Raw genomic sequence first — 17,927 nt, 5'->3', positions numbered from 1 at the left:
CTAGGACGCCCATTATCACCATATTTGTTCAACTTTTTTGTTGAAAGAACCATTGAAAAATTGAAAAGAATAACTAAAGGAAATAAATTTAACGGGGAACGAATACACTGTATCCGTTTTGCAGATGATATAGAAGTACTTGCTGACTCAGTTAAGGAAATAGAAGATGATGTTCTAGAGCAGGTTGAGAACTTGTTATTTGGGGAGCAGGTGCAACCACAACGGAGGGGTATCTGTTGAGAGGACAGACAGACGTGTGATTCCTGAAGAGGGGCAGCAGCCTTTTCAGTAGTTGCAAGGGCAACAGTCTGGATGATTGACTGATCTGGCCTTGTAACACTAACCACCAAAACGGCCTTGCTGTGCTGGTACTGCGAACGTTTGAAAGCAAGGGGGAAACTGCAGCCGAAATGTTTCCCAAGGGCATGCAGCTTCACTGTATGGTTAAATGATGACGACGTCCTCTTGGATAAAATATTCCGGAGGTAAAATAGTCCCCCATTCGGATCTCCGAGCGGGGACTACTCAAGAGGACGCCGTTATCAGGAGAAAGAAAACTGGCGTTCTACGGATTGGAGCGTGGATAGTCAGATCCCTTAATCGGGCAGGTAGGTTAGAAAATTTAAAAAGGGAAATGGATAGGTTAAAGTTAGATATCGTGGGAATTAGTGAAGTTCGGTGGCAGGAGGAACAAGACTTTGGGTCAGGTAAATACAGGGTTATAAATACAAAATCAAATGGGGGTAATGCAGGAGTAAGTTTAATAATCAATTAAAAATAGGAGTCCGGGTAAGCTACTATAAACAGCGTAATGAACGCATTATTGTGGCCAAGACAGACACGGGGCCCATGCCTACTACAGTACTACAAGATTATTTGCCAACTAGCTCTGCAGATGATGAAGAAACCGATGAAATGTATGATGAAATAAAAAGAAATAATTCAGGTAGTAAAGGGAGACGAAAATTCAATAGTCATGGGTGACTGGAATTAGAGGGTAGGAAAAGGGGGAGAAGAAAACATAGTAGATGAATATAGATTGGGGGTAAGAAATGAAAAAGGAAGCTGTCTCGTACAATTTTGCACAGAGCATAAATTAATGACTGCTAACACTTGCTTCAAGAATCATAAATGAAGGAGTAGACAGGATATAAAATGTAGACTGGCAATGGTAAGGAAAGCGTTTCTGAAGAAGAGAAATCTGTTAACATCAAGTATAGATTTAAGTGTCAGGAAGTCGTTTCTGAAAGTATTTGTATGGAGTGTAGCCATGTATGGAAGTGAAACATGGACGATAAATAGTTTGGACAAGAAGAGAAGAGAAGCTTTCGAAATGTGGTGCTACAGGAGAATGCTGAAGATTAGATGGGTAGATCACATAACCAATGAGGAAGTATTGAATAGGATTGGGGAGAAGAGAAGTTTGTGGCAAACGTGACCAGAAGAAGGGATCGGTTGGTAGGACATGTTCTAAGGCATCAAGGGATCACCAGTTTAGTATTTGATGGCAGCGTGGAGGGTAAAAATCGTAGAGGGAGACCAAGAGATGAATACACTAAGCAGATTCAGAAGGATGTAAGTTGCAGTAGTTACTGGGAGATGAAGAAGCTTGCACAGGGTAGAGTAGCATGGAGAGCTGTATCAAACCAGTCTCAGGACTGAAGACGACAACAACACAACAAATGAAGGATGTACACTGGAAGAATCCTGGAGATACTAGAAGGTATCAGATAGATTATATAACGGTAAAACAGAGATTCGGGAAACAGATTTTAATTTGCAAGACATTTCCAGGGGCAAATGTGGACACTGACCACAATCTATTGGTTATGAACTGTAGATTAAAACTGAATAAACTGCAAGAAGGTGGAAATTTAAGGATATGAGACCTGTATAAACTGAAACAATCAGAGGCTGTACTGAGTTTCAGGGAGGGCATAAGGGAACAATTGACAGGAATGGGGGAAAGAAATACAGTAGAAGAAGAATGAGTAGCTCTGAGGAAGGAAGTAGTGAAGGCAGCAGAGGATCAAGTAGGTAAAATGACGAGGGCTAGTAGAAATCCTTGGGTAACAGAAGAAATATTGAATTTAATTGATGAAAGGAGAAAATACAAAAATTCAGTAAAAGAAGCAGGTAAAATGGAATAAAAACGTCTCAAAAATGAGATCGACACGAAGTGCAAAAATGGCTAAGCAGGGATGGCTAGAGGACAAATGTATGGATGTAGAGAGTTATCTCACTAGAGGTAGTATAGATACTGCTTACAGGAAAATTAAAGAGTCCTTTGGAGAAAAGAGAACCACTTGCATGAATTTCAAGAGCTCAGATGGAAACCCAGTTCTAAGCAAAGAAGGGAAAGCAGAAAGGTGGAAGTAGTATATAGAGGGCGATATACTTGAGGACAATATTATGGAAATGGAAGAGGATGTAGACAAAGATGAAACTGGAGATACGTTACTGTGTGAAGAGTTTGACAGAGCACTGAAAACGCTGAGTCGAAACAAGGCCCCAGGAGTAGACAACATTCCATTAGAACTACTGACTGCCTTGGAAGAGCCAGTCCTGACAACATCTACCATCTGGTGAGCAAGATGTACGAGATAGGCGAAATACCTTCAGACCCATCTACATGGGTGAAATGGCGAATGCCCTTTGGGTGAAATGGTGAACTTATTTCCCCTGCTTTTTGTCACATACGTCACAGTTTGATTCATATTTTGAACAGTCTTCATGCAGCCAACGTTGGCAGCTAATACATTTGATCCAATCCACATCCTTCTTAGTGCAACTGTACAGTTCACCACACCCTACACAACAACACTCTTCATCATCCCCATTGTCATCATCGTCTTGCAATTGGATATCCAGCGACGAGTCGCATTCGCTGTCAATGGTAGACGGTTTTCGTTTCTTAGGCTCCTTCTTTTTGATAATTGCTTTGGTAGTCTCTTTGGTTACGGTTTTACCTTTGGTTATGGTTTTTCCTTTCGTTACGGTTTCTCCTTTAATCCTCTTTTTAGCATTTGCTCTACACTTCTTATCGTTTTCTGTTTCGCAGATTGTCGATGTTTTCTGATGTAGTCGAAACCTCAGCTAAAGCTCTGGACTTCTTCCTTGCAGATGCAACTTTATATAGGGTAGGTATCGGCGAAATATGGTCCAAGACTTTTGCCAGGCGTTATTTGGGATTCTTCTGTTGCCACAGTCGAGGTCATATCTGTTGCTTCTGATGAAGACTGCATCTTTTCCTGTGGATTTTCCACCCGTCCTCCGAACACTAGTCTGGATTTTTTTTTTGGATTCATTTTATTGTACGAATTGGTTCAAAAATGGTTCAGATACCTCTGAGCACTATGGGACTTAACTTATGAGGTCATCAGTCCCCTAGAGCTTAGAACTACTTAAACCTAACTAAGCTAAGGACATCACACATATCCATGCCGTAAGCAGGATTCGAACCTGCGACAGTAGCAGTCGCACGGTTCCAGATTACAGTGCCTAGAACCGCTCGGCCACCGCTGCCGGCTAATGTATGAATTGCAAGCATTGTAATAATAGGATTTCAGAGCTTTAAAAAATGCTCTGTCTAGCGGCCGCAGATAGTGTACGGTATGGCTGGGTAGACAGAGCAAAATTATGTTTTTTTCTTCTGCAAACTGTAATGTATCCACACTGCTGCAATGAGAGCTATGTCCATCAGGCTTCTTCGGTGCAAAATGGTTCCTTAGCAACAGAAGAAAACATCAGTTGTTACGTACGACAACTTTTGCGATACAAAAATCGTGGGACCTGACGGCATACCGTCCTTGTACCCAGCCTTTTATTTTTTCCCTTCAAAACACAAGTTGGGGGTAAAAACATGCCCTCTCCATTGCAGCAAGAAATTACAGATTAGCTTTCAGCCGTTTCACCGGATGTTATAGCTGGAACGCTCTTAGACCCCTTTGCTGCTAACACGTAACCTGGTCTGTTATTCAGCTGAAGTCCAGACTCATCGACATTGAATAAATTTCCCGGCTTATCAAGGAGGTTATGCTTTACTAAGATGTTCTGCAGCAATGAAAAATAGTCTGAAACGTTATTCGTAATTAAACCTCTTGATCGTGTTTGTCAAACTCCTTCCGATTTGCGGATTGAGAGTTCCGGATTTCTTTTTAAGAAGAAATGTAGCCAGTCCATTTCAGCAATTTCCTGTTCTCGGTTAAATTTCTGATGTTTCTTATATTTCTCAGCTAGTTTTCATGCCATTGTACGTACTTCTGTCCTCGTCTTTGCAAATCCGAAGTTTTGTAATGTTATGATACGCTTTACCAACCTTTTCTCACATTCTTGTCTTAGTGCTGGCGGCCCACAAAAAGTTTTTTTTGTTTCGTAAAGCACCCGTTTGCTAATCGTCTCTTCAGCGTTGACCATGGAACGTGAAACTCCTTTGAGGCTTTATTCAGGCTCATTCCATTTTGCACCGCCTTTACGGCATCGTCAAGTTCCAGACTGAAGCGCCTAGAACCGCTTGGCCACACTGGCCTGCTCTAAGCGCTTCAGTCTGGAACCGCGCGATTGCTACGGCCGCAGATTCGAATCCTACCTCGGACATGGATGTGTGTGATGTCCTCAGGTTAGTTATGTTTAAGTAGTTCTAAGTTCTAGGGGACTGATGACATCAGAAGTTAAGTCCCATAATGCTCAGTCATTTGAACAATTTGAACTAGCCTCCTTCTAACTAACAAAAGGTCATCACTGGCAGTGAGGCAGAAGTAGCTGTCATCTGAATACGCAACAGGCATCCACGATGCCTTCCAATGAGCTTTCGCTTGACATTGCTGTAGTCGCAAATGGCCGTGGTCTGGGGCCAGTGGAATGCAAGCTATAGGTCACCTGGCTCGGAGATGTCCTTCAAGTTACGATTTGTAATATTTCGTTATGTCACTATAGTGCCAGCTGCTGCCCAAATTGCTACTGCGGATATAGTACGAAGCGTAAGAAGCAGATGTCCAACACGACGGTCTTCCGTCTCGTTGGTGCCACGTGGGCGTCCGGTGTTCGGTCTTCTTGCGACCGTTAACTCTCTTGACCACCGCTGCCAGCTATCATGTACAGTGGCTACAGTCCTGTCAAGTCTTTCTGCAATATCGCAGAAGGAACATGCAGCTTCTGGTAGCCTTATTACGTGACTTCGTTCAAACTCAGTGGGGCACTGGTAATGACGTCTTTGTCTTCTTAAAGATGTTGTTGGCTAACATCAACTCACCACGTCCAATCTCAAAGGCATCCAACACTCCGTCTTCAGGCCACAAGTGGCCCATCGGGATCATACGACCGCCGTGTCATCCTCGGATGGGGATGCAGATAGGAGGGTCGTGTAGTCAACACACTGCTGTCCCGGTAGTGATGGTTTTCTTTGACTGGAGCCGCTACAGTTAGGTCGAGTAGCTCTTCAATTTGCATCCCGAGGCTGAGTGCGCCCCGAAAAAGGGCAACAGCCCATGGTAGCCAGGATGGTCACCCATCCAAGTGCTGGCCATGACCGACAGCGATTAACTTCGGTGATCTGACAGGAACCGGTGTATCCACTGCAGCAATGACGTGGTCAACTATAACCAGCGCTCACGACTATTACAGCGTGCATATGAAGCAAACCTTATTTGAACCCTCGTAGTGCCGCTACTGTTGCCACTGACATCCAACTGGCGCAAAATCTGAATAGATGTCACCTTTCAGATGCAGAAACACGCCTACCAACTTTTGTTTATTTCACACTGATCCTTGTGGGTGATAGGATTTTTTTCCTATCAATGTATCATTGGTTATCTTCGAATATCAGCTTTAAGTACGTCAGTCCTCACTGGAGTTAGTCGCATGGGGCATTTGAGATTCTGCACGACGTTAAGTGTGGCTCTTTTGAACCCAACGATTTGTGTTCGCATGACAGTCATAAGATATCGAGTAACATGGAACGCTAAGTCGCAGTGTCGATGTGGCACAGGCTCCTGTCGAATTCCCACAAGTTATACGAAGTATATGAAGTATACAAAAATCTCTTCACAAAAAATTACAACATTCACAATCGTTTTCTGAATGAGAATCACGCTGCGTGGTCTTTCCTTACATAGAAACTATAAGTGTCTCCTATCTACTTTGTGCCGTGGCACTGAAACGTTACTACCTACTTTGCACACCCTAACACGTAGTACACTTCACACCACTTTACCGTTTGTTGCATGCCTCCTCCGCAACGTTTTAGTTTTAATGGCCAACAGGGTACATCACGTACTATGTCGCGATAATGTTGTTTGGAAAGCAGCGTTCCCTTTTGGAAATCCCGCAGGTGAGGCCCTGCCGTATTTCAAAAGTTAACAGCTCTTCGGAGGCCTGCTTGCCATGAATCGTTGATGCGACAGCGTTGGGTCGCTCTCCGCAGCGCACTCGTAAAAGCTAGCAGCAGCTTCGCTCTGTACACCACAGGTCGGCGAAAATATAGTGCTGTGTCACTCCATCAGCTGATTACTGCTGGAATTACAGAGTCTTTAATATCTCATACACCTCCCCCTCCGCGGCAGAAATCTATTGATTGTCATTTTATTATTATGATAATTATTTTCATTTCGATACAATCTATTTAGTTATCGTAGATATATTCATTCGTCATCTGCGTAAATTTAATCCAGAGAAATTATTCTCACTGGCTTCCTCTGGAAATAGAGATGGTTAAAAATGTGATACATCTTTCTCTGTCTCTAAGGGAAACAGATATATTACGGTGTACTTATGGAGAATATTTTTAAAACATATTATTAAAAAGAATAAAAATGTGCACTTAAAAATAGTCGTCTCGGCTAAATTGTTCACGAAATTATTCTTCAACAATCTATACAGCCGTCTACTCCCATTAAAAGAATTACGCATATTTCCAAATTACGCAGCAATAGTAACTATGGACGATCCTTTTGTGTTCATGTAGGAATGTTGCTGTATACATAATGCGAACTCGTTCGTCATTGACACTCTGCCTCATCCTTGTTACTAGCCCACATTAAATGTGCCAAGCAAATCAATTAGTGTTTCGGCCGTGGTGAGGCCTGAGGATAGCGACAATGTGCTGTCGAAACTAGTCGTGTGACAGAATAAAGACATTCGCAAGATGTGGTGGTACTTTTTCTCATATAAATATAGTGTAATTACCCTTTGCGTAATATTACGTGTTATGAAAAAATGCAGTTTAAGATATCTATCTCAATTCAACGTACGAGAACCAATTATTAATTCTTATCTTTTTTGATGGGTGCAGTGTCGACAATATAACGTTTTGGCGAGGAATTCATATTAAAAAAAAAACTGTAGGTCAGCGACAAGAACCTTCAAGTGGCAGCAGTCCAACCTGTGGTGCAGCACATCCTGTAGCAACAACCGTTGGTTTATTTTAGGAATCACGAGGGATTACAATAGAATGGAGAAATCTATCTCATCAATTTATTTTTCCGTCATTCCGCAGACTTGTACTTTATACCATGTATACTTTCGATGACTGCTTGGTATCTCTTGAAAATGACAACAAATTTACAGCAAGTAGTCCAAGAAGCAATGAACGAATTAAAAACAATATTATTTGGGGTGGGGGGGGGGGGGGGGAGGACATCAGTTATGTGATTCACTGTTGACATGGCTGTTTGTGAAAGAACAATGCAACACGTGATGGATGGAATAGTATATTGAGCACAGAATAAAGGACTAAAGGACTGAGAGTAAATCAAAGAGGGACGAAGTATCAACGCTCTGCAAAAATTATATAAGTGACATGCGTAGCATCAAAACAGGGATCCATGAAGAAAACGAAGCTGATGAATTCCGTTACAACGGAAACAAAATCTTGTATGACAGACAAAGCTAGGAGGATATAAGAAACAGACTAACACACGAAGTAAAAACGTTGCTAACCAAAATATGACAGCTAGTATGTGATACAGGACTTAACATTCTCAGAATACACAACTGCATTACAGTATTATACGGATGCGATTCATGGACAGTGAGAAACAAACAGTGAAGGAATCAAAGAGTCAGAGGTATTTTGCTGGAGTACTAAGAAAATTAATTGTAGTGGAAATATAAGAAATAATAATCTGAGCAGGATCAGCTAGGAAACGAATACATAGAAAAAAATGGAGATTTTGGACTGAATGGACGTATGCAAAGACATCAAAGGTACTGGAGTGAGGAGTAAACAGCACAAATTTTAGGGGGATAACACCCGGAACAAACTGACGGAAAAAATGCAAGACCCAAGAATAATTAATATATGGTAACGAAAATTCGGGAATAGATTTGTCTAGGCAACACCTTTAAGTGATTTAACATTGTAATATGACAGGTTAAATAAAGCGCGTGATAAGCCAGTGCAAATGGGAAATGCTGGTACATTAATAACAAGTGTACGAATCAGAATATTGTACACAACCTCGCAAACGTGCATACATTGCATTGTACAGGTGTTCGATGTCTGTTTGTGGGATGGAGTTCCATGCCTGTCGCACTTGGTCGGTCGATACAGGAAAGGCTAATGCTGGTTCTAGATGACGCTGGAATTGTAGTAGTCCGATGATGCCCTGCATATGTTCGATTGGAGACACATCTGGTGATCAAGCAGGTCAAGGCAACATAACAACAAGTTTAGAGCATGTTGGGTTACAGCAGCGGTATTTGGGTGACCGCTGTCATGGTAAACATCCCCCCCCCCCCCCCCCCCGGAATGCTGTTCATGTGCGACAGCACAACAGGTCGAACCACCCGATCGAGGAACAAATTTTCAGTCAGAGTGCTTGGGATAACTAACTAGTGCTTCAAACCATAACTCCACGTGTAGGTCCAGGGTTTCTGGCACGCAGACGGGTTAGTTGCAAGCCCTCAGCTGGCCTCGTAATCAATACACGGCCGTCACTGGCACCGAGCAAAACTAGTTTTCATCATAAAACTCCATAGCTCTCCACCCTGCGCTACAGGGAGGTCTCGCTTCACACCAGTGTAATCGCAAGAGGCGGTGGTTTGGGTTCAGTGGATAGCATGCTACAAGGCGTCTGGCTCTACTAAATCCACTCTCCCGCCACTGGCGCAAAATCTGGATAGACATCATCCTTGCGATGTAGAAACTTGAATGCCGACTGTGGTTGATGTTGCACAACTCGTCGGTCTTGCGATTTTTTGCTGTCAGTGTACATGTAACAAACGATTGAGGGCAGTAGGGGGTTACAGCTAGTGTGCACCGGAAATTGTAGCGCAATAATACACTATCCCTCCCGATAGTACAGTACCCTACACGGAAAAAGAGACGGTGTTGCCGTTTGCAATAAGGATTATATGTTTTTAAACTTATATTTGTAATTCAATTTTTTGTGTTTGATGAACCTTCATGCTAATGCCTCTGACGCGGTTTCTAGTTACTGGGGAATAGTTACCTATTCGCAAGACCTCCCTTCGGGATTACTTGTGTTAATGTTCATTGTATTTGAGACGTAGGCTCTTTTTAATGAAAGATGTGTGTAAGCTCTTCCGCTACTAAACGTGCTTTCAAGCCTAATGAAATCTGTCAAGATTCTTTGTTGGTTTCGTTTGTCTTATTTTTTCTATACCGTTTACTACCATTAGTTAAGATACTGGAATCTCATTCGGGGACACTGGACCATCTTAGTTTTAAAACAGTTTGCCTAATGTCTTGATATGAATCGTGGGATGCACCTCGTGGATATGCAAATTTCCTTCCTATCATTGGCGTATCGGAGTAGGTTTCTACGGTACGCTAATTTCTCTGCAAGTTAAATCCTAATGTTCGAGATTTACCTGAGATTCTTATAAAGTCTGAGTACAAAGCCATACAGTAACCAACAGAAAAGAAGTTAAAATGAATTCTTCTTCGTAGCATGTGAATTACGGGAAATCGTATTCATTTTGACACAAAAACGGCTTCCGATAAGGCAAACCTAATTGTAGCGTGTTTTCTCAATTGTCATCCCTCTCCACATATTTCAATTTCTACTTTAATAGCTTCCCCTCTCTTCCGTTTCAGGCCATGCTGCGAATGGACGAAGAAATACCGTATGAGCAGCGCATGCGCAGAGTAACTGAAGTAATATCAGAGGTATGTATGAACAGTAAGAGGACTGTTAAAAGACGACGCTCTGTCTGTTGGTTTTATTCTGTGCTTCATGTCGAAGAGCTATACCTATTAAAAATAAACACCTGCAATTAACGCCCAGTAATATGAAGGCATCGCTAAAAGTATCACTTTTCTGCAGGTAACTTTCTCATCTTTAATGCAAAGTCTATGTAGTGTTCATTCAGGGAGTGTAAAATGTTCAAAAATCTCGAGAGAATGCGGCCGCGTAAATTATTCTAAAACTGCTAATATTTCCCCAGGTAATTGCATTTACACTGTTACATACCCTGAGATTTGTTGACTTATAAATATTATACTACACAGGAAAAAATGCAACAACACGTGCTAGATGCTAGGAACAATCTATCCCAGGATGCCATTCGCTACCTTTACACTCGTTAGCATGAGGGAATAAATACCTGCGTAGCTGCTGGCGGGGCTACAACCTGTATTGGTGGGCATCCTTTACTGTGTCATGTGTGTTTCAATTGTTCTGAATTTGCTATCATATACTCCTTTACATGAAGTAACTGTCAGCTAACGTGTCAGTAAAATGACCTTATTCGTGATAGTGTAGCATTTTTTTCTAGAAGTGTATGAAGACACTCGAAAATATTAAGAAAATGCTGACGTATACAGTGTGTTTCACAATTTCTATTACAAGATTCTAGGGTTGTAAGGGGATTTAGTAGATAAAGGAACTTGGAGATATATCGTTTTGGTTTTACTGCGGCAATATTCTGCGTGCATACATGTAATTTTATACCAGTTCATTTGCGTATTTTATTCGATGCAAGATTGTGGTTTAGTACAGGTGATTCTCATAACTGGTAATTTCTCCGGTTGATACCGTTTAGCACTGCATACTAACATCTTTCTATAGTGTTGAATGCCTGGGAATTAATTTGAGCTGGATGCTAACACCAGGGCGCAATGACCGTTACGCGTATATGTGAAAACGGCGATTAGAAGAAGGGAGATTAGAAAAGAAGCGGTGTCGTTTTCGATTGGAAGAGATGTGTTACTGTTTTGAAGAGAGCAGAGGGGAGGCAGCAGAGTTACAGCCCTGTCAGCGGTCTCCCTGGTGACGAAACCGATGAGTCGGTGAGAGTCGTCCACAGCTCGTCGTGTAGTGGCTAGCATTGCTGCCTCTGTATCACAGGGTCTCAGGTTCGGAAATTTCTCTGCCTGGGGACTGGGTGTTTGTGTTGTCCTCATCATTTCATCGTCATCATTCGTGACAGTGTCTAGATTGGATTGTATAAAAAGCTGAACTGTGTAGAACTTGGGAGTTTGTACGGACGCTGATGACCGCGTAGTTGAGCGCCCAGCAAACCAAACGTCATTATCATCATCATCGATGGGAGTCGCACTCCTGCCACTGGAAATTTCACAGAAACAGCCAGGTGCTGGAAGTCGGGGAAGCAGAGCGATAACATAGCGCAGGAGAACCAAGATCCTTTTAGTACGAAGGAAAGCACTGGGGTTTACAGAAGTCCTCTCCGGACAAATCAGAGAAGTGAATCTGATTTCCGCAGTCCTTAGTCAGAGGAGGAGTTGTACAGGGTAATATTTTCGACCCTCCACAAACTCTGCGGATTGGTCGATGAAAAGATACACAAAAAAAGGTCTAGTGAACTTATGTCGGTAAATGCATACACTACTGGCCATTAAAATAACTACACCAAAAAAAATGCAAATGATAATCGAGTATTCATTGAAAAAATATATTATACTAGAACTGACATGTGATTACATTTTCATGCAATTTGGGTGCATAATCCTGAGAAATCAGTACCCAGAACAACCACCTCTGGCCCTAATAACGGTCTTGATACGTCTGGAAACGCGCGACCGCTACGGTCACAGGTTCGAATCCTGCCTCGGGCATGGATGTGTGTGATGTTCTTAGATAAGTTAGGTTTAAGTAGTTCTAAGTTCTAGGGGACTGATGACCTAAGCAGTTAAGTCCCATAGTGCTCAGAGCCATCTGAACCATCTGATACGTCTGGCCATTGAGTCAAACAGAGCTTGCATGGCGTGTACAGGTACAGTAGCCCATGCAGCTTCAACACGAAACCACAGTTCATCAAGAGTAGTGACTGGCGTATTTTGACGAGCCAGTTGCTCGGCCACCATTCACCAGACGTTTTCAATTGGTGAGAGATCTGAAGAATGTGTTGGCCAGGGCAGCAATCGAACATTTTCTGTACCCAGAAAGGCCCGTACAGGCCTGCAACATGCGGTCGTGCATTATCCTGCTGAAATGTAGGGTTTCGGAGGGATGGAATGAACGATGGAGCCCACGGGTCGTAACACACCTGGAATGTAACGTCCACTGTTCGAAGTGCCGTCAGTGTGAACAAAAGGCGACCGAGACGTGTAACCAATGGCACCCCATACCATCACGTCGGGTAATACGCCAGTATAGCGATGACGAATACACGCTTCCAATGTGCGTTAACCGCGATGTCACCAAACACGGAAGCGACCATCATGATGCTGTAAACAGATCCTGGATTCATCCGAAAAAATGACGTTTTGTCATTCGTGCACCCAGGTTCGTCGTTAAGTACACCATCGCAGGCGCTCCTTTCTGTCATGCAGCGTCAAGAGTAACCGCAGCCATGGTCTCCGAGCTCATGATCCATGCTGCTGCAAACGTCGTTGAACTGTTCGCGCAGATGGTTGTTGTCTTGCAAACGTCCCCATGTGTTGACTCAGGGATCGAGACGTAGCTACACGATCCGTTACAGCCATGTGGATAAGATGCCTGTCATCTCGACTGCTAGTGACACGAGACCTCTGGGATCCAGCACGGTGATCAGTATTACCCTCCTAAACCCCCCGATTCCATATTCTGCTAACAGTCATTGTATCTCGACCAACGCGAGCTGCAATGTCGCGATACGATAAACCTCAATCTAGATAGGCTACAATCCGATCTTTATCAAAGTCTGAAACGTGGTGGTACGCATTTCTCCTTCTTACACGAGGCATCACAACAACGTTTCACCAGGCAACGCTGGTCAACTGCTGTTTGTGTATGAGAAATCGGTAGGAAACTTTCCTCATGTCAGCACGTTGAAGGTGTTGCCACCGGTGCCAACCTTGTGTAAATTCTCTGAAAAGCTAATCATCTGCATATCACAGCATTTTCTTCATGTTCGTTAAATTTCGCGTCTGTAGCGCGTCATCTTCGTGGTGTGGGAATTTTAATGGCCAGTAGTGTAATTTCCATGCTAGGGATCGTTAATTTAATCATATTTTGATAATGAGAAAGCGGTCTAATATAGTTTGTACCATGTAGACCAATTTACAGTGTGAATGGTTTCCTCCAATGGGGTGATACTTTTCCTGATACGTCACGCCCCAGCGCCGTCACCTGCCATAGCAATTCGAAATCTATTGTTTAATGTATTGCTGAATCACCTTGTAGTGGATGTGATACAGTGTTGCACACAATGGTTCCATATTAGAACCGAGAGCTTGCCCGCATGCTGCTTACTTGCGGGATAGGAAATATGGGGAAATGACAACGGGCGGCGGGCAGAAAGGTTGTCTCAGGAGACCTATCCCTACCGAAAACAATCACAGGATTCACTGTTTGCAACAGTGTTTCGCCGTTTATCTGAGACAGTCTCGTTCCAGGAAGCAGGAAATCACGAAAGGCGTACCCGAAATGTTTGGATCCAAAACTTGGCGGAAAATGTGATTAAAACTGTGTAAAGTGACCGCTGTGTCAGTACCACGCATTTGGTCCGCGAGTATACGGTGATCCAGAAGAGGATGTGGATCATTCTCCATTACACTTGTTACTACCCTTATCAATTACTGCGAGTTCAGGGGTTACTGGAGACAGAATTTACACATCGGGAGCAGTTTTGTCACTGGTTTCCTCACAAGGCAACCACGATTCAGGAATTTGTGTCATCCATCATATTCACAGATGACGCCACCCTAACACGGAGTGGTATCTTCCAGTTTCGTAACAGTCATCTGTGAGATAATAGGCAGAACCCGCATAGTATGGTGACAGCGAATCATCAGCATCGGTGCAAGCGGCTTGTGTAGGCCGTGATATTTGGCAACAGTATTTTGGGACCAGTCTTCCTTCCACGTCGCCTAACAGGCCGGAAATATCGGGGTTCTTCCGGGCGACTTTGCCTGCCCTGGTGGAACAAGTGTCATTGATGATTGGAAGGGTTATGTGCCTGCTACATGATGGTGCTCCAGTCCACTTTGCCATTAATGTCCCGGACGAACCTCAGTCGTGTGTTCACTGGTCGAAGGATCGGACGAGGGAGTCCAGGAGCATAGCCTGTACGTCCACTGGATCTCAACCCATGCGATTTTTGGTTATGGGGCTATGTCAAAATATCGTGTATGCAGAGCCCATTCCAGACGTGGAGACATTGGAGCAGCGTATTCATGCTACCTTCGTTCGGATGCAACCTGGCCGATATGAATGTGTGAGGTAGAATATGCTGCGCGCGCATGCCTCGAGGCACATGGAAACCATTTTCAACTGTAACTGCAACTGTGGCTGCATGGTGCAGCGATTATTAGACCGCAGTCTCTGCAACAATGTATGATTGAATAAATGGTCTCTAGGATGGAAACCATGCCTTTCTGGACGTAACTTCGGTCCTCTCATCGATCAATTGTTAATGATTGTACACGGTGGAAAACATCACCCTGTAGAACGGTGAATACCAGTGTTCTATATGGAGTATGAACTGCAGGCGATTGGCTGGCAGCTTCATGATTTATGTCGTAGGAGGCACCGCTTTTACGAAGGGCACGGGTGTTCGTTGCAGGGAGCACATACACAGACGCCACATGTCTTGCTGGAAATCGGTACACAGCGTGCAAAGCGACATTCCTGCAGGTATCGAATGAGGAGCATCGCCCGGAGGGGAAATTCGAGACTTGTCTAACAAGAGCGTCAGAATTTGCAGAATTTGCAAAGTGTCGATTTCGCCCCTAGGAGCACGTCGTTTCTCTGTAAACAGTGTGACTATTCTTTGACCCTACGTGAGGACTGAGGCATGCTGAAGTGCTTATTTACTAACGAATACTTGAGTAGATTTTCTGTTTTTGGTTTTTGAGCAAACGGAAATACTGACTTGTTGTCTGTGTTGTAAATCCTCTGCCCGGCGACCAGTGACACCGACCAGATTGACGCTGCAGTATCACTCCTCCCAGAACGGTAATGGTGATATACGCGTCACGGCTCAACAGATATAAAATCTCAGTAAATATGTTGCGTCCGATTTACGTCTTCTTTGAGCTGCTTACTTTCAGGACCAGTCAGGGTTGATGTTTTCCGTTAATCACTATCAGCCAAGTTTGTGTGTCTGTCTAATAAACAGGGGAGTGATTTTGAAGAAAAAAGTTCTCCCAAATAAGCTTAATGTCAGGGTCACTTCCAATTCCATCACTTCACGGTAGATAAGTAACCCGGAAGAGGGCACCATCGTCAGTCCCTCTTGTAATTGAGACATGACCCACCATTTTCCTCTGATTACAACAAATCCTGCAAAAAACTGGAACGTTCGCAACTAGGAGGGTCTACTGGAGGGTGCTCCACGCATGAGTTCGCTTTCTTGACTCTGAACAGGGTGTCCTTCGTCACGTAGAACCTCAAGAGGATTACCCGAAACATGGCCCATGCCTTGGAGACAGAGGTCAGTTGCCTTGGTCTCTGCTGTGAGACTACTGATATTAAAATACATTTTAAATCCAAATGATACATTTTCAGACATTGTTTTCTTATCAAAATTTTGTTTGCTAAGGCTCCACTACAACCACGAGGTGCCTATAAGTGAAGTTGTGCAGTATGCATAAAATCGTTTTACGTGTCAGTGTTCAGTGGGGTAGGCAAGACTCCTAATGGGAAAGTGCGTCTTAAATAATGAAAATAGTGTAAGTAATACGGCTCGAATTTTTGTAAAAGCATGTAGATGTATTCACATGTCTTCTTAGACCTCCGAAATCGTCCGATTTCAGTTTTAATAAGTACTGTTAAGTTATATGATACTAGTCCTCAAGAAAATGAAGTGTAAAGGTAAACATTGGTATATAATACATGGACTACCTTTCGGGATGTGTATGCATCGACGACAGCAGTCATATTCCAACACTAATTTGCAGCATATCGAAATTCCTGAAGCTATATATGAGAATAAGAACCATTTACGGGAGCAACGGTGTATTACTACAACCTTGTTTCATTGAATTCACCGGTAGCGAGACCACCAACGACTTGACTTCACTGAATCATATTAGTAAATGACTAAACCGTGGCGGAGCCTTAGTTGCAGGTAGAGTGTCTAAAGACTTCCAACGGCAACAAAAATTTGGTTTTCAATGTTTCGTACCGTTATTAATAGAATTTAAAAACTGAAGTCGTAATCAGCATAAAGAGCAATAACCAACTGTTCACTATCAAATAAGTGAAGCACTACAGTCTGTACTCATCCAATATTCGAGAAAGAGAGAACTTAGCGACTTCCAACAAACTTTACACATAATTTCAAACGTTGATGAATCTTTTTCTCTGTGATATACCCAACAAGATGATGAAAGAAAATAAGTTTGTCATTTACTTCATTTTCCCTAATTATGCAGCAAAACTGTAGCATCAGGTATTATGTTTTAAATTATTACTTCTTTACTAACAACTCTATTCGCAACACATTTTGCATACGGTATCCACATACACTGAGGAGACAAAAGTCATGGGACAGCGATATGCACTTATTCACATGGCATAAGTATGCGCACACAAAGTATACAAAGCCAGTGCATTGGCGAAGCTGTCATTTGTACTCAGTTGGCTCATGGGAAAAGGTTTCCTACGTGATTATGGCCTCACGACGGGAACTAACAGACACTGAACGCGGAATGATGGTTGGAGTTAGACGGCTGGGACATTCCATTTAGAAAATCGTTAGTAAATTCAAAATTCCGAAGTCCATATGTCAAGAGTGTGCCAAGAATATCAAATTTCAGGCATTACCTCTCACCACGGACAACGCAGTGTCCGGCGGCATTCGCTTAACGGCCGAAATTAGCGGCGTTTGCGTATAGTTGTCAGTGCTAACAGAGCAGCAACACTGCGTGAAGTAATCTCAGAAATCAATGGGGGACATACTAAGAACGCATCCATTAGGACCGTGTGGCAAAAATTGGCGTTTATAGGCTATGGCAGCAGTCGACCGGTACCACTGCCTTTGATAACAGCATGATATCGCCTGCGGCGCCTTTCCTGGGCTCGTGGACATATCGGTTGGAGCTTCGACTACTGGAAAATCATCGCCTTGTCACGTAAGCTCCGATTTCAGTTGGTAAGAGCTGATGGTAGGACACAGACCCGATGATGACATGGACCCAAGTTGTCAAGCAGGCACTGTGCAAGCTGGTGGTGGCTCCATAATGGAATTGGCTGTGTTTATCAAAGAGACTGGGTCCCCTGGCCCAAATGAACTTATCATAGACTGGGAATGGTGATGTCCGGCTACTTGGCGACCATGGGCCACAATACTTCGCGTTAGCTTGAAGAACATTCCAGACAATTCGAGCGAATAATTTGACCACCCGATCACCCGAAGTTAATCTCATCGAACATCTGTCGGACATAATCGAGAGACCATTTCGTGCACAAAATCCTACACCGCCAATATTTTCACAATTACGGGCTGCTATAGAGGCAGCATGGCTCGATACTTCAGCAGCGGACTCTCAACGACTCGTTGAGTCCACGCCACGTCGAGTT

At 43.3% G+C, this 17,927-nt stretch overlaps 1 protein-coding gene across 1 annotated transcript in view; it reads left to right on the top strand.

Annotated features, from left to right (window-relative positions):
• The window catches only part of LOC126355737 (protein white-like), a 402,551-nt gene that overhangs the window by 208,228 nt on the left and 176,396 nt on the right, over positions 1 to 17,927 (top strand). Inside the window, exon 4 of the mRNA XM_050006112.1 lies at positions 10,058 to 10,129. Coding sequence (XP_049862069.1) covers positions 10,058 to 10,129 — 72 coding nt within the window. The remainder of the gene's footprint in view (positions 1 to 10,057; positions 10,130 to 17,927) is intronic.

The sequence above is a fragment of the Schistocerca gregaria genome, chromosome 3 (assembly GCF_023897955.1).
Source record: "Schistocerca gregaria isolate iqSchGreg1 chromosome 3, iqSchGreg1.2, whole genome shotgun sequence".
Taxonomy (NCBI): Eukaryota; Metazoa; Arthropoda; class Insecta; order Orthoptera; family Acrididae; genus Schistocerca; species Schistocerca gregaria.
This window is presented reverse-complemented; position numbering and strand designations above follow the sequence as displayed.